The sequence below is a fragment of the Crocuta crocuta genome, unplaced genomic scaffold (assembly GCF_008692635.1).
Source record: "Crocuta crocuta isolate KB4526 unplaced genomic scaffold, BGI_CrCroc_1.0 scaffold72, whole genome shotgun sequence".
Taxonomy (NCBI): Eukaryota; Metazoa; Chordata; class Mammalia; order Carnivora; family Hyaenidae; genus Crocuta; species Crocuta crocuta.
In genome coordinates, this window is record NW_027529427.1 from 7065032 (window position 1) to 7089695 (window position 24664).

Here is a 24664-nt window from a genome sequence, read left to right on the forward strand (position 1 = left end):
CCCTATCAAAATTCCAATGGTATTTTCCACAGAAATAGAACAAACAATCCTAACGTTTGTATGGAACTACAATAGATCCCAAATAGCCAAAGCAATCTTGAGAACAAAGCTGGAGGCATCATGCTACCTGATTTCAAACTATATTACAAAGCTATAGTAACCAAAACACTATGGTATTTGCATAAAGACATATAGAGCAATGGAAAAGGAGAGCTCAGAAATGAGCCCATATTTATATGATCAACAAATTTATGACAAAGATGCCAAGAATGTACAATGTAGAAAGGACAGTCTCTTCAATAAATGGTGTTGGAAAAATGGACAGCACATGCAAATGAAACCAGACCACTGTCTGACACAATACACAAATATACTCAGAATGAAGCACACACAGGAGTATAAGACCTGCAACCAGAAAACTCCTAGAAGAAAACACAGGTGATAAACTCCTTAACACTGGTTTTGGTGATGACTTTTTGAATGTGACACCAAAGCAAAGGCAACAAAGCAAAAATAAATAGGCAGAACTACGTCAAACTACAATGCTTCTGTACAGCAAGCAGAAACTGTCGACATGAGAAGATAACCTACTGGATGGGTGAAAATGTTTGTAACTGATATAACCAATACGGAGTTAACATCCAATATGTGTAAGGAACTCAATAGCAAAAAAATAAACGATCCAATTAAAAAATGGGCATAGGATCTAAATAGACATTTTTCCAAAGAAGACACAGATGGTCAACAGACACATGGAAAGATGCTCAACATCACTCAGCATCAGGCAAATACAAATCAAAACCACAATGAGATATCACCTCACCTCTGTCAGAGTGGCTATTATCAAAAAAATAACGTGTTGGCAAGGATGAGGAGAAAGGTGAACCCTTGTGCACCATTGGTGGGAATGAAAACTGGTGCGGCCACTGTGGAAAACAATACGGAAGTTCCTCAAAATTTTTAAAAAAGGGCACCTGGGTCGCTCAGTTGGTTGAGCCTCCAACTTTGGCTCAGGTCATGATCTCCTGGGTTGTTAGTTCGGGCCCCGAGTTGGGCTCTGTGCTGACAGCTCAGAGGTTGGAGCCTGTTTCAGATTCTGTGTCTTCCTCTCTCTCTGCCCCTCCCCTGCTGATGCTCTCTCTCTCTCTCAAAAATAAATAAATATTTTTTTAAAAATTAAAAATAGAACTACCATGTGATTCATCAAGTCCACTTCTGGATATTTATCCAAATAAAACAAAAATGCTAACTCAAAAGACATCTGGACACCATGTTCACTACAGTGTTACTTATAGTAGCCAAAGTAATGGAAATAACCTAAGGGTCCATCCACAAAGAAAATGTAGTACATATACAATGGAATATTACTCAGCCATAAAGAAGGAAATCTTGCTATTTGCCACAACATGGATGCACCTCGAGGGCATTATGCTAAGTGGAATGAGTCAGATAGAGAAAGGCAAACACCGTATCTCACTTCTATGTGGAATCTGCAAGAAAAAAAAAGCTCATAGGTACAGAGAACAGATTGGTGGTTGCCAGGGAAGCAGAAGGTAATAGGCAAAGTGAGTGAAGGGGATCAAAAAGTACAAACCTCTAGTTATATAAAAAGTCATGGGAATGTAATGGAACAGCATAGTGACTGTAGCTAATAATATTGTATTGTATATCTGAAAGTTGCTAAAAGTAAATCTCAAAACTTATCACAAAAAATGTGCAACTAGGTATGGTGATGGATGTTAACTAGACTTATGTTGATCATTTTATAACATATACAAATAGCAAATTATTGTGCTGTACAACCTGAAACTAAAATAATGTTATGTATCACTTATATCTCAATTTTTAAAAAGTCAAAGACAGAGAAATCCTGGAAGCAGCAAGAGAAAAACAAATCATCACATAAAAGAGAGCATCCACAAGATTATTACATTCCTCTTACAGGCCGGAACGGAGTGAGTGGCTCAGTCAATTGAGCAGCCGACTTCGGCTCAGGTCATGATCTTACCATTCGTGAGTTCAAGCCCTACATCAGGCTGTGTGCTGACAGCTCAGAGCCTGGTGCCTGCTTCAGATTCTATGTCTCCCTCTCTCACTGCCCCTCCCCCACTCCTTCTCTCTCTCTTTCTCTCTCTCTCTCAAAAATAAGTAGACATTAAAAAATATTTTTTTAAAAATTGAAAATAACAAGTGTTGGTGAGGATGTAGAGAAACTGGGACACTTGTGCCTATTGGTTGAACTACAAAATGGTGTGGCCATTATAGAAAAACAGTGTTGAAGTTCTACAAAAAACTACCATATGATCTAGCAACCCCACCTCTGGCTATGTATCCAAAATAACAGAAAGCAGGGTCTTTGAAGTAGTATTTGCACACCCACATTCATAGCAGCACTATTCACAAGAGATACAAGCCACCCAAATGTCCACTGATGGAAAAAGGAATAAAGAAAATGTGGTATATACATAACAGCAGAATATTATTCAGCCTTAAAAAGGAAGTTGATTCTTTTTTTTTTTTTAATGTTTATTTATTCTGAGAAAGAGAACACATGGGGTAGGGACAGAGAGAGAGGGAGAGAGAGAATCCCCAAGCAGGCTCCATGCTGTCAACACAGAGCTCAATGTGGGATCCCATGAACCATGAGATCACGATCTGAGCCGAAATCAAGAGTCAAACGCTCAACTAAGCCTCCCAGAGCCCCTCCCCCGCTTTTTTTAAAAAATTATTTTTAAATAATCTCTACACCCAACGCAGGGCTCCAACTCACAACCTGTGATCAAGAGTCACACTTTCTACAGACTGAGCCAGCCAGGTGCCCCATAAAAAGGAAGGTATTCTGATACAGGCCACAACATAGATGAAACTCAAGGACATTATGCTAAATGAAATAAGTCAGTCACAAAAAACAAAACAGCAGGACTCCACTTACAGGAGGCATCGAAGGTGGTCAAATTCATAGGACCAGTAAGTGGAACGTGGTGAGCAGGGGCTATGAGAAGGGGCGGAAAGGGGGGCTGTGTTATGGGTATAGAGTTGCAGTATCTCAAGATTAAGATGTGTTTCATCAGGGAACTGCACACTTAAAAATGACTAAAATGGTAAACTTTATAAAGGGCTGAGTCTCCCCTTTTCTCTCCATCCCCAACACTCACCCATGACGCAAGGCAATTAGTAATATCTTTACTGCAATGCGTTCCACTCATCTGTTTCTAACATACCTGGCGCGGAAGCTTATTTAGTGACCTCAGATAGTCTTTGTCCAGAATACAATTTCCAAGCGCATTCCCAAAACTTCTAAGGGTAAGGGAAAAAAAAGAGTGAACAGGTTGAGAATTATTACATGTAAATACCAGAGCACAGAGTCAGAATCTCTGTGCAAGTTGCTTCTCAACTGTGGCAGAGAACATCCCAAAAATGCTTACGGAGCACCCACCACCTTCATTCACTGCTTTAGTTTTAGGCTCTCAGAACACTGGGCATAACAGTCACCCATCCCCGCCCTCAGCAAGAGGCAAGGACTATGAAAAGACCCCTTAGCTACCTCCTGCTGTGGAGCACCAATTCCAGAGCAGAGATTTCTTCCAAGGACTGCTCCAGGTCCCCAGCAACAGTGGGCCACGCACACTTAGGGCACAACCCTCCCTGATGGAAGCTCTTTACTCAGGATGCCTGGCCTCGCCCCCAGGTTATGTACTGCAAGTCTGTAGTGGATGTTCATTCATATGAGTGTTTTTCTAGTGATTCAATTCACTTCAATCCCCAAAGGCCACGTATGCCCCAGAAGAAAGGCACAATACCCTGTTCTACGTAACAAAGCTGTACATACACAACAAAAACCTGCTTAATGGGGAAGCTGTCTCTGTACTTGTGGAAAGGTCTCTGATCCATGACTGAGGCAGGGGGTGTGCAAAACCGAGCACAGAACAGAATGTAAAGTATTCTACTACGTGTTCCCGAGAGGGGACGCTGACTAAGCACAAAGCAGCACGGAGGACAACACAAGAGAACAGGAAACAGCTGAGAGGGACGGGGAGGGCAGTGAGACTCAGGTTATTTTGATTTTTGTACCAAGGGGACATATTACGCTCTAAACAAACTAAAAACAAAACTGCTCTGAAACAAGAGTCGAAATGAAGCAGGTTAGCCTCTAGCCTTTGCTTACCTCAGCGCCCGCTTCAGGCCATCTGTCACCGCTTCCTTCCTTGCCTTCTCCAGAGACAAGGCTTTTGACTTGAGGCCCTCACTGACCCCATAGCCCACATCTTCGTGATAGGAGCCGTCCTGCGGGGGGAAGGGCCCAACGTGAAGAGCTACAGTCGTGTGTACCTGGTCAAACAGCTCTTCTTGCCCTCAAAGGCGCTCACACTGGGCACATAGAACCCAGGGGCCTTGCTAAAGGGCACATGGATGGGCAGCAAGAACTGTAAGAGAATTAATTTCCAGCACTATGTCCTTGACCTGATCTGCTGGGAAATGTGCAAGACAATTCTCCATTCCCACCTCCTCTTTTACTTAAAAAAGGCACACAGCTAACCCACCCTAAATCTCACTATGGTGCATGACCCCAAGATATAAAAACTTCTGGGACACTAAACAAAAGGAAAATGTCAAATATTGTATTTAACAGACTCTAATGATTGGGTAGCAAATCTTTTCATGAGTCAGGTGGTATCCATTTCTGGCTTTCACCAGAAGTGAAGGGAGACCTGACTGAGTTAATAGCTGATAGAGAACCAAATATAATTTTAGATAATAGCACTGTGATTTTTTTTTTTATGTTTATTTTTGAGAGAGAGAGAGAGTGTGTGTGTGTGAGCAGGGGAGGGGCAGAGAAAGAGAGGAAGACATAGAATCCAAAATAGGCTCCAGGGTCCGAGCTGTCAGCACAGAGCCCGACACGGAGTTCAAACTTGGGAACAGTCAGATCATGCCCTGAGCCGAAGTCGGTTGCTTAACCAACTGAGTCACCCAGGTGCCCCGCACTCTGTGATTTTTTATAGAACTCAGAAAGTTAATTCAAAGAATTGAGTGACACTATAACAAAACTCTCTCCATTCCCAGTTTATTTATGTGAATAAGGTTTTTCAGTACTATTTATAAAAATAAGAAGTTAGAATAGAATTAATAATGTTGAATGGGCTGTCTAGGAAAAAGTAACATTAAACTGTGGCTATATTAAAAGTTTTTAATTTAATTTAAAAAACAAACTATGGATATATAAACTACCCAAAAAGAAAACAAAGCCTCATCTGTCTCATTAAAAAATGCATTTTCCACAAAAATTTATTGTATTAAGTATTGACGTAGTTATGTAGTCTCCCTCACAGACACAACTGACTGATCAATTGTGTGTTAATAATACCTCTAATAGTAACTCAATCCAGAAGAAATTTTGTATCATTTATTTTTCTTTTTTTCTTAACATTTATGCATTTTTGAGAGGCAGAGAGAGGCAGAGCATGAGCAGAAGAGAGATAGAGAGAGGGAGACACAGGATCCAAAGCAGGCTCCGGGCTCTGAGCTGTCAGCACAGAGCCTGACACAGGGCTTGAACCCATGAACCGCAAGATCATGACTTGAGCCAAAGTTGGACACTCAACAAACTGAGCCACCCAGGGGCCCCAAATTTTATATAATTTAAAGCCCTTAGATCACTGAAAATTTACCCCCAAATTACTTTTATATACACATGCATACACACAGAGAGGAATATGTTAATGTTATTAATAAGGTTCCAAACATATACATTCCAAACATATTTTATACATATTGAGATATTATATTAGGATAAAGCCAGTGGTGAAACAGAATAGAAATATGAGTTCAAGAAGAACCATGTAAAATTTCTCATGGTTAAAGAATAGCTTGCTCATGTGTTTTTTTAAATGGATGACAGTATTTGTCTGTTACTTAAAATCCATTGGTACGTTTAAAAATGATGCAACAAAAAAAGATGGGAGGAACAGATAAAGGAGATTAAGCGTACACTTATCCTGATGAGCCAGGAGATGTACAGAATTGCTGAATCACTCTACTGCACACCTGGAACTAACATAGCCCTGCATGTTAACCATACTTGAATAAACAAAGGAAGAAAGAGATGCACAGATTTATTTTAGAATGTCAAATTTGGGAGAGCCTGGGGAGCTCAGCTGGTTAAGTGTCTGACTCTTGATTTAGGCTCCAGTCATGATCTCACAGTTTGTGATAATCAAGCCTCACGTCAGAATCACGTCAGGATCTCCATGACAGTGTAGAACCTGCTTGGGATTTTCTCTCTCTCTCTCTCTCTCTCTCTCTGCCCCTCCCCAACTCATGTGCACACTCTGTCTCAAAAATAAACATTAAAAATAAAATCAATGTCAAATTTTACAATATGCCAAAAAATATACCCTTGCAACTAGAGCTTTCCCCCACTACCCAAAAGTAAAACAATCTTATGAACGCTTTCATTAGCCTAAATAGCATAAAGCAAAGACGTACCATTAATTTATATGGAAAAATTTTTGAGCATTCCCATATCCAAAAACTAACCTCTTTTGTGGCCCCTGGGTGGCTCAGTCAGTTAAGCATCTGACCCCTTGATTTCAGCTCAGGTCATGATCTCACAGTTTTGTGAGTTCAAGCTCTGCATTGGACTCTGTGCTGACAGTGGGGATCCTGTTCAGGATTCTCCCTCTCTCTCCGCCCCTCCCCCACGCAAAACAAACAAGTAAATAAGTAAATAAATAAATAAACAAATAAATATGACCTCTGTTAGGCCTCTCTGATACATCAGGCCACATCTTGCTAGTGGAAGCACAAAATCAAAATAAAGCACATTTGCTCACAGATCTAGTTCAAAGCCTCGGAAGCTTGATACTGAGGAGCTTAGCAGAGCCACTCTTGCTGCCAGGGTTCACCTTTTATCATAAAAGTGAAAATCCTCTTTGTATTCATTTCAGTTCAGCAAAAACAGGCACCAGTGTAGGTCTTCCATAAACACAAAGTGGTGCGGCCCAAACTTTTGAAAACCAGGGGACCTGTATTCATACTTCCAGTGAAAAGTTTTAGGTGTAAACTTAAAATGTGCAAGAAAATAAGAGTTTTTCACACTTCATGTAGGGGGCACACGGGTAAGAACCTTTGGATACCACCATCCTAGAGAACACTGGCTGTGCCACAGTCCAGAGGATTCTCTACCTGCTCATTCTGTCTCACCACCCACCCAGTCCTCGGAGGAGCAGGTCTCCTCCATCACCCTCACCTTCAACTGGACTCTCACAAATGCACAGACTCCCACGTAGAACTTGCCATTGTTAAGGTCAACAAAATCTAGGAGTGCGAAAGAGAACGAGCTGAAGAGGATTCTGATCCCTGCGCCTCCCCCACATTCCTCTTCTGGCAACCAAACACTCCTACCCTACAGCCTCACCCACAAAGTACTCGCATCAGAAATGAGCGCCAAAGTAAGGGAAAGACGTCGCCGCGGCCGGGAAACACACTCACCCACATTCTGCTGTGTGATGGAGTGCGCCCAGCCATTGTAACCAAACATCTCATTGGCCAGATTAATCACCCTGTGGCCCTCAATGTAACAGACCTGGAAAAAGAAATTAAGGGGGGGGGAAGGGGCTTGTTAAAATTCCTTACCGTACTTAAATATGAATCAAAACTTACCTAATTTACTCCTTACCAGCTTTTTTGGCAAAACTGCCCTTAAACGTTCCAGGGAAATTCTCAGTGAACTTACTTCAAAGATCTTCCTGAAGAAACCAGTTAGAACTAATGTTTTGTCTGAGGGGAGGGGCTAGACTCAGAGAGGAAATCCACTCACCTAGCAGTTTCCAAAAATGTACAAGTCTCAGGTTGACATATATTATAGAAGACCAAAAATATACACAGAAGTTACAATTAGTAGCAGATGGCAAAAGAAACATTTTTAAAAGATGGTATAAAAACCCCAAGATGGCAGGTATGGAAGTCTCAAGACAAAACTTGGGTCACCTCAGATGATAATGAAGGCTGGAACCCAACCCCTCCCAACGACACTCAGAAACATCTAGTAACAGCAAGCAGGAGACCTTCTGAATCCATGAGGAGCCAGGGAGGGAGCTGGCGAGATGATTCAAGTAGCCAGCTATATGGGCACCCACTTCTCAAGCATATAAACTCTCCTACCCTTTGGCCTCCTCCAGCCATTCGGCTGCTGATGTATTCCGGACCCAGCCTCTGCCTCAGAGCTTTCTGGATGGCCTGATACTCTTCTGCTGTGTACTGACACTGCAAACCAGAAAGGAAAAATTAAGTTGACGTTTCCTCCATTCCTCATGTCAGCAAGTCTCCAACTGTTTTGGTCTCCAGACCCTTTTACACTCTTAAAAAGTACTGAGGATCCTAAGATTTTTTTGTTTATGTGGATTATATCTATGAATATCAGGAATGAAAACTGAGAAACTCTTAAGGCACATCTTCCATCAGCCGTCAAGGCAGCGTCATCACATGCTGTGTATTCCCTGGAAAGCCCCACTGTTCAATCGCTCACGAGAGAACGAGTAGAAAAGGCAAGTGGTATGTCAGTGTTATTCTGGAAATCATTTTGACCGCATGGACTCTGAAAAGGTCTTGTGGACCCTCAGGGGTCACTAGACTACATTTTGAGAGCCACTGCCTTAGGTGTTACTACCATCCTCACAAAACATTCTCAAGTCAGAATTGGTAATCGGAAGTGTCCCGCCTCAGGGTCTGCATATGACATTTATGCCCGCAAGGGAGTAGGGGAAATCTACCATCCTCTCCAACATTTTATACCTCTTCTTGAATCCAACCATTATTTTCCATCATACACACAGATCATATACTACTACTTGTTTTGATTTGTGTCCCCTTGGCAGTTCTCTGCTTTATTTCACTTATAAATGCTCATAAACAGATCTCTGGTAAAGACAAAGATAAAATTTGAGGGGACAAAGCAAGAATCTTATTTAAAAAAATTTTGTTTTACATTTATTTATTTTTGAGAGACCAAAAGAGACAGAGTGCAGATGGTGGAGAGGCAGAGAGAGAAAGAGACACAGAATCCTAAGCAGGCTCCAGGCTCCGAGCAGTCAGCACAGAACTTGACGCGGGGCTCAAACCCATGAACCGTGAGATCATGACCTGAGATGAAGTCAGACACTTAACTGACTGAGCTCCCCAGGCGCCCCAACAAGAATCTCTTTTACGTGCACAGCACATCTCCACAGAGAATATGACACCAGAAACTCTGGAGGCCTCCAAAAAGGGAACAGGAGTGGCGAGGAAATAGTGAGACTTGTCATTCACGTGTAGTCTACGTTCCATTTTGAAATGTTATACTATATGGAGTCTATCCAAAAAAATAAACACACTGTAAATCTAATCTCCAGAACCATTAGTCTTTTGGTGCTAAAATTCCAAAATGCCCTGAGAGTTCATCAGACTCCCGAGTAATGCAGCTAAAGGAAAAACCACTGACAGTAAATGGCACCCACATGTGTGACAGTGCTCTGCAAGTTACTTTCTCATACGTTTTCACTTCACCTCGTTCTTTCTAGGCACGGGAGAAAACACAGTTACCTGTCCAAAGCATAACACCGAGTCGCCACCAGCAGAAAGATGGCTGCCACGGCCTCCGAGAATCGCCTCCTCAGTCCCGGACATGTTGACTCTGGGGGACCTCTACAAAAACAGAAGATTAAAAAAGATCTCAGAGAATGCTAAATGTAAAAGACAAGAGCCTCTACTAAAATCAGATTAAAGCATTCAGATGCAGTATCCTGCAAATCACTTTATTTACTTTACAGTTTTTTATAAGCACTGCCCCCAATCAAGGACTAAGTTCCTCAGTGCTATCATCCAACGTGTCACTGAAGATCCTTTAGTGTCCACTTCTATCTTTCCGTTAGAATTTTTGCTGGGGTCAGGGCACCTGCCTGACTGGCTGCAACTCACTAGAGCATGCAACTCTTGATCTCAGGGTCATGATTTCAAGCCCCATGATGGGAGTGTAGCCTACTTTAAAAAAAATTTCTTCTTGCAAGGGTGATGGTGCTGCTAGCAAAAGGTGATTTTTAGGGGCATCTGGGTGGCTCAGTTGGTTAAATGTTTACCTTCAGTTCAGATCATGATCTCATGGTTCATGAGTTGGAACCCCACATGGGGCTCTGTGCTGACACTGCAGAGCCTGCTTCAGATCTCCACCTCCCCCCTGACTGCCCCTTCCCCATTTGCACACACACTCTTCTCTCTCTCAAAAATAAACATTAAAAAATATTTTAAGTGAATTTTATAATTAGAATGTATTATAATTACAATATTTATAATGGAAAAAGCCAAAATTACAAAATAGAAATAGAAGCCACAATAACTGAACTGCTTCCCAGGAACTAACAAGCTAGCTGGTAGGAGGAGACTGATAGATCGGAAAATTAAAGAGCAAGAGAAGGCAGTACAGAGGACCCTACCATTCAGGAAAAGTAGAGCATTAGACCAGTCAGGTCCCTTACAGCATCAGCATCACTGGGGAACTTAGAAGTGCGAATCCTCGGATCCTACCCTAGACATACTGGATCAGAAACTAGAGAGGAGGCCCAGGAGTCAGTGCGTGCCCACTGGGGGATTCTGATGTGCGCTCGAGTTTGAGCCAATGCATTAGACTGAGACTAGGCAAATGTTTATAGTCCACTACAAAACAGAATGACCCTCCCACTACCTAACTACCCCATACCTGTCACAAATCAAACAGATTCAAAGTTGCATCTCAGCCTTTCTGTCCCTGATAGTCCAGATGCAGAAGTGAGAAATGTGTGGAGTCCTCCGGTATGAAATTCCCAATTTCCCTAGGTCTTCCGATAGGAGGCCTGAGCCACTGTGCTGACCACACAGGAGCCAAAAGCCTGTGTATCATCTCTGTAAAGGGGATAAGGTACTGAATATATGTCCTGCTGCTGGTGTGGGTGACATGGTGATGGCCACAGTAAAGAAAGGCAAACCTGAGGCCAGAAAGAAGGTAAATCCAGCAGTGATAACTGGATAATGAAAGTCCTACCAGAGAAAAGATGGTATGTTTTTCTATTCTGAAGGTAACACAGGGGTCACTGAAAACAATAAAGGTGAAATGAAAGGTTCTGCTATCACAGGACCAGTTGCAAAGGGGTGTACAGACTGGTAGCCCAGGATTGCATCCAATGCTGGCAGCATTGCAAGATTCTTTGGTGTATTTGTTAAAAAAAAAATTAAAGATTATTTGCTCCTGATGTTTGCCTTCCTGTTCTTTTCTGCATGTCACTCTTCTTGGCATCACCTAACCCTGACTTTCTATTGTAAAATAAAGTTACTCAGTGCAAATTTGCTGTGGGCGTGTGCAAAATAAACAGTACTTGGGGAAAAAAAAAAAGGCTTGTGCCTCAGCAAACTTACCTGTTGTAGTCTTTAGGTTATTTGCTGACAGTAAAACTACAAATCTAGGAATATCAAGTAGTAGGACTCTCCATATGGCATTAGAATACAATATTTAAGGGCTTAAGTTCTAAGTGTCAGCCTCTGCTTCTATTACCCACTGGGTGCTTGACCATGGGAAAAATCACATAATCTCTCTAAACAATGTTTTTTCATCTAGAAAATGGCCATAATACCATCATTTCCTACGGGTTCTGTAGAGATTAACATGATGCTGCATGAAACCTGCATTAGAATAGTACCACATGAAGTACTAATACATGTTGGCTATGGATAGGTGCATGTCCATTTTCTTACATACAGTATGATGAAAATGCAAAAAACTATGTAAACAATCATAAAATCAGGGCACCTGGGTGGCTCAGTCGGTTAAGCGTCAGGTTTCAGCTCAGGTCATGATCTCACCGCTTGTGAGTTTGAGCCTCAGGTCGGGCTCTGTGCGGACAGCTGAGCCTGGAGCCTGCTTCAGATTCCAATCTCTCTCTGCCCCTCCCCCACTCACACTCTGTCTCAAAAATAAATAAAAATTGGGGTGCCTGGGTGGCTCAGGTCATGATCTTGCACTTAGTGGGTTTAAGCCCGGCATCGGGCTCTCTGCTGTCAGCACAGAGCCTGCTTCAGATCCTCTGTTCCCCGGTCTCTCCCCCTCTCCTACTTGTGCTCTCTCTGTCCCTCTCAAAAATAAATAAACTTTAAAAAATAAACATCAAAAAAATTTTAAATAATCATAAAACTTACATTCCAATAAAGAATATTATTATTTATAATCTAGCACTAAAAAAGTGGCCTAACTAGATTAGTTAATAATTAGTGTCTAAAATTGTTAGAACCCAATTATGATGTTGTACACCTGAAACTAATATTACACCTTCTGTTAACTAAATAGAATTAAAAACAAAAACTTAAAAAAATAACACTTCACACACACTGGGATGGTTACAATAAAAAAGACAATGAATAACCAAGGTTAGCAAGGATGTGAAGAAATTGTGAAGAAACATACACAAATACACACACAATCTGTTAAAACAGATGATGTGCCTGGCTGGCTCAGCTGGTAGAGAACTTGACTCTTGATCTCAAGGTCTTGAGTTCAAGCCTCAGTTTGGGGGTAGAGTTTACTTTTAAAGAAAAAGATCAGGGGCATGTCAGTGGCTCAGTAGGTTGAGTGTCCAACTTTTGCTTTTGGCTTGGGTCATGGTCCCAGGTCGTGGGATTGAGCTCCACATCAGGCTCAAGCTGAGCATGGATCCTGCTTAGGATTCTCTCTCTTCCCCATTTGCATCCCCTCTTTCTCCAAAAATAAAAAATAAAAAAATAGGGGCACCTAAGTGGTCCAGTCAGTCGAGCATCCGACCTCAGGACAGGTCATGATCTCACGGTTCCTGAGTTTAAACCCCATGGTGCACTCTGCAGTGACAGCTCAGAGCCTGGAGCCTGCTTCAGATTCTGTATCTCCCTCTCTCTCTGCCCCTCCTCCCTGCTCATTCTCTTTCAAAAATAAATATTTTTGTCATAAAAAAATTTAATGTTTATTTATTTTTGAGAGAGAGAATGCCCTAAAAAATATTTAATTAAAAAAATAAAAAGACCAAAACTCAAAATTGTTACAGCAGGAAATAGTGAAATGAAGATCTTATTTAATGTAACTGTAAATGGCAGAAAAAAAGAGTTAAAAAGAATAAAATGGATCTGTCTCCAAGGGGTGGGACTGGGGTGGAGAACAGTGGAGTAGGGATCTCCTTTTTCAAAATAAAACTTTTAGGGGCGCCTGGGTGGCTCAGTTGGTTAAGCATCTGACTCTTGGCTCAGGTCATGATCTCACAGTTCACGAGTTTGAGCCCTACATAGGGCTCTGTGCTGACAGTGCAGAATCTGCTTGGAATATTCTCTCTGCCTCTCTCTGACCCTCCTGATTACCCTTGCTCTCTCTCTCAAGATAAATAAATAGGGTTTTTTTGGGTGGCTCAGTTGGTTAACCGTCCGGGTGGCTCAGTTGGTTAACTGTCTGACTTTGGCTCAGGTCATGATCTCACGGTTTGTGTTCAAGCCCCACATTGGGCTCTGTGCTGACAGCTCAGAGCCTGAAGCCTGCTTCAGGTTGTGGGTCTCCCTCTCTCTCTGACCCTCCCCTGCTCACACTGTTTCTCTCTCTCTCAGAAATAAAATAAGACATTTTTTAAAAAAAGATAAACTTAAAATTTTTTAAGTAAAACTTTTAGCACTATTTAATTTTCCATATATGTACATTATTTTAATAAAAAGAAAAAAAATTAAATACCTACTCTATAAAGCAGAGATCAGCAAATTTTTTCTGTAAAGTGCCACAGAGTTAAATATTTTAGGACTTGCAGGCTATGTGGTCTGTCACAACTATACAACCTTGGCATTTTAGTGTGAAAGCAGCTATAGATAATATGTAAACAAATGGTCATGGTTGTGTCCTAATAAAACTTTATTACAAAAAGAGGTGGAAGATTTGGTCCACAGGCCATAGTGTGCCAACCCCTGCTATAAATAATGCTTTGAACATTAGAATCAGATGTGGTTCAATATCCAGCTCTACTCAGTAAGTTATTTAAATTGGGCAATTACTCAAACTCTGTGCTCAAATTTCCTCATCTGTAAAGGGGAATATTCATAAGATCAACCTCATAAATTTATCATATTATAATGAGGTGATAATAATTATATTCAGCAAAAATCACTAGATACTAAAAAGTTGTTGGGGATGTTCACAATGTCTCAAATGAACACCTGTCCACTTGTTTGTTAAAAACAAAGGAGTACAGGGGCATCTGGGTAGCTTAGTTAAGTGTCCAACTTCAGCTCAGATCATGACCTCACAGTCCGTGAGTTCGAGCCCCACATCTGGAACTATGTTCTGTGTTGGACTCTGTGCTCACAGCTCAGAGTTTGGAGCTGCTTCAGATTCTGTGTCTCCCTCTCTCTCTGCCCTTCCCCTGCTTGCACACTGTCTCTCTCTCTCTCTCAAAAATAAACATTTTTAAAAAATTTTAATGGTTAAAATGATAGATTCTATATTATGTACATTTTGCCACAATTAAAAAAAAAAAGGAGGTTAGTGTGCCTGGGTGGCTCAGCTGGTTAAGTGTCCAACTCTAGATTTCAGCTCCGGCCATGAACTCACAATCTGGGACCCAGCCCCCGAGTTAGGCTCTGAGCTGACAATGTGGAGCCTGCTTAGGATTCTCTCTCTCCCTCTCTCTCTCTGTCCCTGCCCCACTTGTGCTTGTGCGCTCATGTGCTCTCTCTAAATATATTTTTTAAAAAGGAGGGAGAGTAATTTAACACAATAAAGGTTTACATCTCCTTCATGCAAGATCTAAGAGTCTGGTGGCCCTGGCTGTCCTGTAGCTGTGTCATCTACCACATGTGACCTCCAAGGTCATCACTGCAGGGGTAGAAAGAGTTGGAAAAGTCACATTGGTTCATAGCTGCCTTAGGCCAGAAGCGATATGCATCACTTCTGGTCACAGTTCACCGGACAGATCTTGTCACAAGGCCCCAGTTTAACTGCAGTGGAGGCTGGGAAATGTAAGACGGCTGAATATTTGGTGAGAATGGTCTCTTCTGCATCCATTTTTCTCCCACTCCAATATGAACCCCTAAAAGGCAGAAGGTTCTTCTTGATTCTTCTTGGCACCCCAGTGACTAGCATGGAACCTTGCTCTTGTAGGGCCTGAAAGGGAGTGTCCAGCGAGTGATCCAATCAGCGACTGGCTAGATGAATGAAAAATGAAGTACATAATGTAGGATACGCAGACAAAGCTTAGTTTTTAATTCTTTACAAACTAACTTCATAAGGCAAGAGTTACACTTCTCACACTTCAAAAGCAACTTGCTATTTTTCCAAACAATATCTTAAAGAATTCAATCTCTTATCATAGAAAAGGACAACTTTGTTCCTGCCCATAAAGTAAAATATGGAATTATTTTTCTTTTTTTCCAGTTACTTCTTTGAAAAAAAACTTACTGCCTTCTTTTCTAAACTGTCCACAACCATTTTCCCACTATAAAATTAAAATATTTTTATTGTAGAAACATCTATCAAAAAGTAAGGAAGCAAAATTTGGCTGGATCCCCACTGGATAACTTTTTTTATATGTGATTGAGTTTGTATGTTGTTTAAAATTTTTTTTTAAGTTATTTATTTATTTATTTATTTATTTATTTTTAATGTTTTATTTATTTCTAGGAGAGAGAGAGAGAGGGACAGCGTGAGCAGGGGAGGGTCAGAGAGAGAGGGAGTCACAGACTGAAACAGGCTCCAGGCTCCGAGCTGGCTGTCAGCACAGAGCCCGACGCGGGGCCCGAACCCACAAACCGTGAGATCATGACCTAAGCGACAGTCGGACACTTAACCGACTAAGCCACCCAGGCGCCCCATTAAGTTATTTATTTTTGAGAGAGAGGCAGAGACAGAGTGTAAGCAGGGGAGGGACAGAGAGAGAGGGAGACAGAATCTGAAGCAGGCTCCAGGCTCTGAGCTGTCAACACAGAGCCCAATGCAGGGCTCAAACCGACGAACCCGAGATCATGACCCGAGCTGAAGCTGTACATTTAACTGACTTAGCCACCGAGGCGCCCCTTAAGTTTATTTATTTTGAGGGAAAGAGAGAGCATGAGCAGGGGAGGAAAAGAGAGAGAGAATCTCAAGCAGGCTCTGTGCTGACAACGCAGAGCCGGATGAGGGGCTCAAACTCATAAACTGTGAGATCATGACCCAACCTGAAACCAAGAATAGGACACTTAACCAACTGAGCCACACAGCTGCCCCAAGTTTGTATGTAAGTTTCATGTGTGTATGTGTTTGTGCATATTTGTGAAACAAAAGTAGAATCCAAATCTGTCAAGCATATCTTATCCTGCACCTCAAATCTTCTCGACCATGCCTGTCTCTGAGGCCCTCGATCATTTTTTCTACCCTGGCTGCCATTAGGTGGACCAAGCGCGCCTGAGTTCTAACTGAATGCACATGGGTCCAACCACCGGCCCCTTACTTCCTGCTCCTGCTGGATGCCTTCACTCCCACCCTGGGCCTCCCTCTTGCCTTTGAGGTGTGAGAACCTGTGGGGCCCACTTGTTGCCCATACATGCACAACCTGAAAGTCGGAGGGAGTTAATATACCAGGGGCAAACCTTCTACCAATGAGATTCAGAGCTGAGGGGGAAATTCTTCTTCCTTCAGACAGACTGTCCTGGGATACAGTACTTCAGACATCCTCCTGAGAGACAGCTTTAGGAAATCAAGCAGTCAGTTGTACCTTGTTACCAAGCGGTGGCCAGCATGGAAATGTACTCTTGAACTGACTTAATCTTCTCTCCCCAATCCCCCTTTCCCTGCTTCTGCTTCCTGAAAAAATAATAGCCCATAAGCTTTTGCCTCAAGCTCTAGGTTCTGGGGTACCCAGATACAGAGATACCATGGGGGCTCTGCTAAGTATCCCTTTAGCTCTTACCACAATAGTGCACCCTGCCCTACCTCCTAAATGCCAATATTTGTATCTCTTTACCTGAAGGCCTTTTCGGCATGCAGGGCCCATTTTGTACCTGTTCATGCTAAGCTGGAAGTGCCAGGGAACTGATGCCCCTGGGAGCAGCCCTCCAACAGTGACTGACTGGAGGTGGTGTTTAAGGACCCTAGATTTCTTACCTCATTGTGAGAGAATACTGAGCTGGGAGGAGTTCCCCAGTGAACTTAGGTTTGGTTGCCCACTGTTGGTGACTGGCTTGACCATGCATGTTCTACGGATTGCCTTTTCTTTACTGTCTCACTTCCCTCGCTCTCCAGTACAGCCCGTGCTCTTCTTGCTCAGATAAGCTACCTACATTTGGAGGAAAATGTAGGGAGAGAAAAGGTACCTTTACAATGGAAAAATCTGGCAGATGCTTCCTTAATCAGGGAATCAAACATAATGTTGCCAGTAATAGTCACATCATAAGCTTCCTAATGGATACACTGAAAAGGTCACATCACTTAGGAAGTATTTCTACCAATTTAATCATGACTCTAACCAAGATGAAATAATCAGACAAGTTGAAATCTACAAGGCTTGGACTCAAACTATGTCAATGTCAAGGTCTCAAATAAACAAAAGAAAGCAAAACAAAGAGGCTACTGAACACTTCTAGATTAAGTGACTAAAGACACACAATGCACAATAACTACAACTACAGTGTGGTCCTTGAGAGGATTTGAGATCAGAAAAGAAAGAGCTGTAAAGAATAGTCTTGGGACAAGGGGGATTCTGATGATGGACTGCATCTTATTCGATGGTATTGTATCCTTGTTAAACTTATATCACAGTCATGTAAGGGAATGACCTTGTCACTAGGGGATGTATGATGAAATACTGGAGTAAACTGTCATGTTTTCTGCAACTTAGTCTCATGTCATTCAACTAATAAAATGTGTGTGTTCATGTGCAAAGAGAGTGAGAGGAGGATGAAGCAAAGTAACAACTTTATGAATCCAGGCGAAGGATATACAGGCCTCCATACTCTTCTGAAGGCATCAAATGTGTCAAAACAAAATGTTAGGAAAGACTTCCTGCATAGACAAGGTTATGGCAGCTACATAAATCCAAATATCTCAATACATCTAATGCAGATCAAAAAAAGAGGAACAAATAAAACCACAAATATCCCATATCTTCTATTTCTCAATTGCTTACCATAACTCTTCAAGGAGAGTATGGTGGGACATAGTGGGAAGAGAAGTGCATGGAAGAAAGAGAAGGATGGAGAGCATAAGATGGAACTAAAACTGCTCCCAGGAAAAGAAAATCCACTTAAGTATGAAGAAACCAACAAAGAGTTCTGCTAGGTCAGAGCAGTCCAGGAAATAAAAGGTATACACAACTCAAGGAGGGGGTCTCGGAAAGCCAGTGTTTCTGGGGAAAAGAGGGAGAAAAGGAATGAGAGGTACCTTTGAAACCGTGCTGTGAAGGACAGATGACAGATCCTGTAAAATAAGAGAATATTTAAAAGTCAAAGGACATATAACCATGCCTCCCAAAAAGCCTTCTAATAAAGAAATCATACATACTGCACTCACAAAAGAATAGGAACTATTTTTGAACTAGGAATCTTGTAAACCACCTAACAATCAATCCTGTTCACAAAGTGCAAAATAAAAGATTAAAAAAAAAGGAGTCCATGAACTTAAAGACAGTGCAATAGAAATTATACAATCTGAAAAGGAGAAAAAAAAAAAAGACTGAAAAATAATGAAAGAGCCTCAGGGTCCCATGGAATAATATAAAAACAGCTAACACAAATATAATTGGAAGTCCCAAAAGAAGAGATTAAAGAGAATGGAAAACAAAAACAAAAATTTGAATGGCTTGAAATTCCTAAATTGGGTGACAGGCATAAATTTATAGATTTAAGGTCAGCAAACCTCAAGCAGGATAAATACAAAGAAAATCACACTTAGATACACCTTAGGCAAATTGCTGAAAACCAAAAATAAAGAAAACCTTGAAAGTGGTCAAAGAAAAACGGCCCAACATATACAAAGTAACAATAAAAATGATGTCTCCACCTTACAATAGTGTAAAAGACATACTTAGGAACAAATTTAAGGAAAGGTGTATAATGCCTCCTCATTGAACACTACAAACAGTATTAAAAGAAATTAAGACCTAACTAAAAAGGGAGATGTACCACGTTCATAGATTTCAAAAGTCAATAACCATTACAATGTTAATTTTTCCCAATTGATCTAAAGATTAAATGCCACCCCAGTCGTAATCCTCACAGACTTTTTTGTAGAAACTGATAAAATGATTCTAATAATTATATGGAACTAGACTGTCCAAATCAACCAACAAAGTTGAAGGACCTACAGTAGGTGACTTCATGACTTACTATAAAGCTCCAATAATTAAAATAGAAATAATTAAAACTGACATAAGATTTGACCCGTGGAACAGGAAAAAAAAGCACAGAAACCAACCACCACTTATACAGTCACCAAAAAGCAATCCCAATCGCAAAGGTACAGATATGATGCGATGGCATTTTCTTTTTTTTTTTTTTAATGTNTGGCATTTTCAACAAATGATATGACAACTAAATACCTCTGTGGGAAAAAAGTTTGATATTTTCCACACCATTCACCAAAACAAGAGATATATCATAGGCCTAAATATAAAAGCTACAACTACAGGGACTCCTGAGTGGTTCAGATGGTTAAGCGTCTGACTCTTGATTTCAGCTCATGATCTCACAGTTTGTGAGTTCAAGCCCCATGTTAGGCTCTGTGCTGATAGCAGCACATGGAGCTTGCTTGGGATCCTCTCCCTCTCTCTCTTTGCCCTTTTCTGCCCCCTCTCGCTCTCCCTCTCAAAATAAATAAAATAAATATTTTTTAAAAAGCTACAACTATAAAATTTCTGGAAGAAAATACAGAACTATATCTTTACATCCTAAAGGTGATCAAGATTTCTTAGGACTCAGAAAGCAGTAACTATAAAAGAAAAAATGATAAATATGACTACATCAAAATGTAATGCTTTGCTTATCAAAGAACACTCTATGAAAATGAATAGACAACCACAAAAGACTGACATCCAGGATATATAAAAAAAAAAAAAAGATATAACTCCTACAACTCAATAATAAAGACAAATAGCCCAATTTTAAGTGGTCAGTATCTAAGCAGGTGCCTAACAAAGGGTGATAAGCAAATGTCAATAAGCACAGGAAAGTATTCAACATCGTTAGTAATCAAGGATTAAAATTAAAACCATAATGGGGGCGCCTTGGTGGCTTAGTCGGTTAAGCATCCGACTTTCCGACTTTCGCTCAGGTAATGATCTCGCAGTTTGTGGGTTCGAGCCCCGCGTCGGGCCCTGTGCTGACTGCCAGCTCAGAGCCTGGAGCCTGTTTCAGTCTGTGACTCCATCTCTCTCTGACCCTCCCCTGCTCACGCTGTCTCTCTCTCCTAGAAATAAATAAAAACATTTAAAAAAATAAAAATAAAAAAAATAAAACCATAATGACACACAACCCTCTGGACCCTCCAGAATGGCTAAAAATAAAGACTGCAACACCAGAAGTTGGCAAGGATGTGAAGCAACTGGAATTCTCATACGCTGTTGGCTAGAAACATACTGCTAAAAGTATTCAGCTATAAGCACATGCCACCCTCCATGAAAAAAGAATAATGACTTGAAGACGGAGCCATAGGTTCTGAGGGTAGAGCAGCAGGCCACAGAAGATTATCCCCAGGCCTTGAACCCTAAATGGCCCTTTATATGCCCTGGAGAGCAGTCGTTAGGTAGGTGGAGGTACTTGCCTGTTCATTTTCATACAGTTGTCTTTGATGAGAAGTTTTAAATTTGATGAAATCATATTTGTCTTTTTTTTTTTTTTTTTTAAAGTGGGAATTACCTTCTAAGTCTTGTCTAAAATCTCTATACACCCTCAGGTCATGAAGATATTCTTTTATATTTTCTCCTACAAGCCTTAAAGTTTTATAATTTTGGAAATAAAACTGATCATTTCTTTAGAAATTAAACATGCATTGGCCATTTGACCCAAGAATTCCTCTGAAAGGTGTTTTCTCAGAGAAATAAAAACATATGACCAAGAAAAGATCTGGGGAACAGAAAGAGAAAGAGCTTAACCAGGGCAAGGGCTGTGAGCAAGAAATGGATGAACTGGAGAGATATTAAGACGGTCACCAAGGTTGCCAAGAGTGTTTTTATTCTTATCCACTTCCTTTTCACCTAAAAGCATTTCTAATTATACACAAAAGGAGGGAGGAAGGATTAGAGGGAATGAGGCATGTTATATATGAAAATTTTCCTCTTTTGTCTGACTTTTTCTTATCTTTACTAAAGACAGGACAGGCTGGGCATTGTAAGCCACCTTACAAAGCTTGAAAACACTGGGGTGCCTAGGTGGCTCGGTTGGTGAAGCTTCCAATTCTTGATTTCAGCTCAGGTCATGATCTCACGGTTGTGAGAATGAGCCCCACATCGGGCTCTGCACTGGGCATGGAGCCTGCTTAAGAGTCCAAGAAAATAAATAAACACACACACACACACACACACACACACACACACGATTCTCTTTCTCCCTCTGCCCCTCTCCCACTTGTGCACCCACATACTCTCTCTTTAAAAGAAAAAAAAAAAGCTTAAACATTAGTTTGTAAACCATGGTAGAGGAACTAAAATTTTAAGCTGAGAATAAATAATATTAGTTAGGTCTCTGAAGGCTCTTTTTTGTCAACAGTGAATAACTGAGGAAGAGATCAGTTAGAAGTCTATGTTACAACAGTCCAGAGAGACGATGATAAAGGAAAATCATGGAAATGTAGAGACAGGATGGACTCCGGATATGTTTTACAGGAGGCAGAATTAACAGAATTTAGTGATGAGTGAGGTTCTGATTCCAAGGATCAAGAACAGCAGGATTGAGTAAAGGTTTTTGCTTTTATTTTCATTTATGTACGTGCTCCTATAATATTTGTGAAACTTCAAACATCATCTGCTCTTTGAAGCCTTATGCAGCTTACACTCTTAGTAGAATTAATCTCTGTTCCCATACATTTTAGACATACATCAAAACACATATTGCACTATAATCCACACTCAGCCATTCAAGAACAAAAGGGCCATATACTAATTACTGTATCTCCAGCACTTAACATAGTCCCGACCCAGCACTAGTATAAAGAACATTTTAGATTTATTTTAACTTCTCTTCACTTTAAAACTGCCAGTATGGTATTAAAAATTAATGCCTCGAGCCATTCCTCAATGCCTTGAAGAAAAATGCTAAAAGTCAGAGAGACTGAAGAATATACATACTAGGTTTTTCTGCCTTTGAATAATGAAATTGGTTATAGTCAATTCTCATTATTCACGGTAATTCTATAAAGTCACCACCAACGCTGAATTACCAAATACCAAACCACTGCTCCCAGGAGAAACACAAGGTTAGGCTCCTGTGAGCCTCTGGTCACAACATTTTCATACATCAGTCAAAACATAATCTCGCTTTATATGTGTTTCTGTTGAAAGACACCTTATTCAATACATACTAGCTCATTAACACTGAACTCACAGCCAGCATGTAACTCCTACCTGAACCAGGCTTATCTAAAAGAAGCTTTCCTTTCTCTGTGAGACATCACAGGCTTCTTGCAACTGGTAATGCTAGACAGCAGTTCAGCAATATGCTTGGTGGCCATTCCACACTGAAATTGCTAGCCAAAAGCACAAACATGAGGAAAGTATGACACTAAATATACTTAAAAGCACCCTGAGTATCGATTGAGGGGTTACAAAGAAATGTTAATGGGTAGGAGAATTCCCAAATACAGATTCCATGAATAATGAAGATTGACTTAAAGGTTTTTTGTTTGGATGTAAAACTCCTCTCCCACAGCTGTCTCAGTTACATTTTTCACACACTCATCTTCAGCCACACCCAGTTCATATCACAAGGTAACCGGTCATGGCATGGCACACATCACACAGAAACACAAATACACTACAGTTAGTGGTCCAAGAGATAAGACTTAAAAAAAAAAAAAAGACAACCTTCCCTAAAAGATCCCAGACCTAAGGCCACGAAAATACCTGAGCCAGTCCCAGAGTTAATAATGCTGGCTTATGAGAATTTAGTTTTAAAATGTGACTCAAACTGAGAGCTGTATGGAGGAACAGATCTTAAAAGGTCTAGTAATGCAAAAGTACAAACAACCCAAATGCCTGTCAACTAATGGACAACAAAATGTGGAATATCCCTACAACAGATTACTGTTACTCAGCCATAAAGAATGAAGTACTTACACAGGCTAGAGCATGGATGGACCTTGAAAACATTACGCTACGTGAAATAAACCCACACACAAAAAACAAAAACTGTAGGATTCCACTTCTGTAAACTATCTAGAATTGGCAAATTCAGAGGCAAAAAGTAGATTAGTGGGGTGAAGAGATGAGCAAATGAGAGGTGCCCGCTAACGAGTTGTGGGTTTCTTTTCGGGATGTTCTGGAACTAGACAAAGGTGATGGTCGCACAACCCTGTGAATATACTCAAACCACTGAACTGTTTAAATGGATGAATGTAATAGCATGTGAATTGTATCTCAATTTTTAAAAATCTATAAAGGCTAAATAATGCAGCTAAACTTGAGTATCAAATTCCTTTAAAATGGGTTGGGGCGCCTGGGTGGCTCAGTTGGTTAAGCGTCCGACTTCGGCTCAAGTCATGACCTCACGTTTCATGGGTTCGAGCCCCGCGTCGGGCTCTGTGCTGACAGCTCAGAGCCTGGAGCCTGTTTCAGATTCTGTACCTCCCTCTCTCTCTGACCCTCCCCTACTCACACTGTCTCTGTCTCTCTCTCTCTCTCAGAAATAAATAAAACATTTTTACAAATGGGTTAATTCGTTCCCTCCTGCAGCTTTCCATCCCAATTCCTTTCAGCACCCTTCACTCCTGTCAACAAGCAGCCTTTGGAGGTCTCGCGCCATGCAGGGGACCGCCAGTTAACAACAGGCTGCCGCACCAGCTCGGGGCGTCTCGGAGTGTTGGTCCAAGTTTCCAGTGCCCCTGTCCCTGCTAACCACACTCGCCATAAGCCTGGATGATGACTCCCACTGTACTAATTAGTAGAGGCCTCTGGGTTCAGGACCACTCTGCTGCGGCCGGGACGAGCTCAACCGCCGCCCCAAGCGATCGACTCAGAACCTGCGCCGCCCCACGCTCCACAGTCCCAGGCCAGAACCACCCCAACTGGGCCGTTCCCCCTCCCTCCCCACTTACGCGCTTCGTGCAGCGCGCGGTGCACGCAGGGAGCTCGGTCTAAGCTAAGGGCAACGGGAAGGTAGTTTAGATACAGCCGCGCAGAGGAGACTGGGAAAGTAGTGCAAGAGAACCCTGGGAAGAAGGTCCAAATCAAGAGCAAGCCCTGGAAGGGGAAGGACAGGAGGAGGAGCCGTAAATCAAGGCGGGGAAGGGGAGAAGAGCCGCAAAGCAATCTGCCGAACCGTAAAGCAAACTGGCAGCGCGATGCTGACCTCGATGTGCAAAACCGCTCACCGCGTCCCTCCCTCTGCCTCCATCTACCCCTGCGGCTGGGGGTAGTTCTGCGGCCGCTCAGGTTTCTGCTGCCCCCTTGCGGGCGCGTTGAACTCACGCCTTCTTAAAATACCT

At 41.6% G+C, this 24664-nt stretch overlaps 1 protein-coding gene and 1 pseudogene across 9 annotated transcripts in view; one reads left to right on the forward strand and one right to left on the reverse strand.

Moving 5' to 3' along the window:
• RAD52 (RAD52 DNA repair protein) overlaps positions 1-24368 on the reverse strand; it is a 30026-nt gene extending 5658 nt beyond the window's left edge. The window contains exons 1-10 of one of the 9 annotated variants that reach the window (XM_077759220.1): positions 24275-24335; positions 18413-18448; positions 17138-17309; positions 13746-15204; positions 9580-9681; positions 8164-8265; positions 7492-7585; positions 7250-7317; positions 4166-4284; positions 3222-3297 (exon numbers count right to left, since the gene is read on the reverse strand). In XM_077759220.1, coding sequence (XP_077615346.1) covers positions 3222-3297; positions 4166-4284; positions 7250-7317; positions 7492-7585; positions 8164-8265; positions 9580-9663 — 543 coding nt within the window. In that variant the 5' untranslated portion in view covers positions 9664-9681; positions 13746-15204; positions 17138-17309; positions 18413-18448; positions 24275-24335. Of the gene's footprint in view, positions 1-3221; positions 3298-4165; positions 4285-7249; positions 7318-7491; positions 7586-8163; positions 8266-9579; positions 9682-13741; positions 15205-17137; positions 17310-18412; positions 18449-24274 lie in introns of those variants that run through there. The other 8 variants (XM_077759221.1, XM_077759219.1, XM_077759224.1 and 5 more) reach the window with 8 other exon arrangements.
• Positions 9717-24099, forward strand: LOC144227430 (uncharacterized; annotated as a pseudogene).
• Positions 24369-24664: the final 296 nt, after the last annotated feature.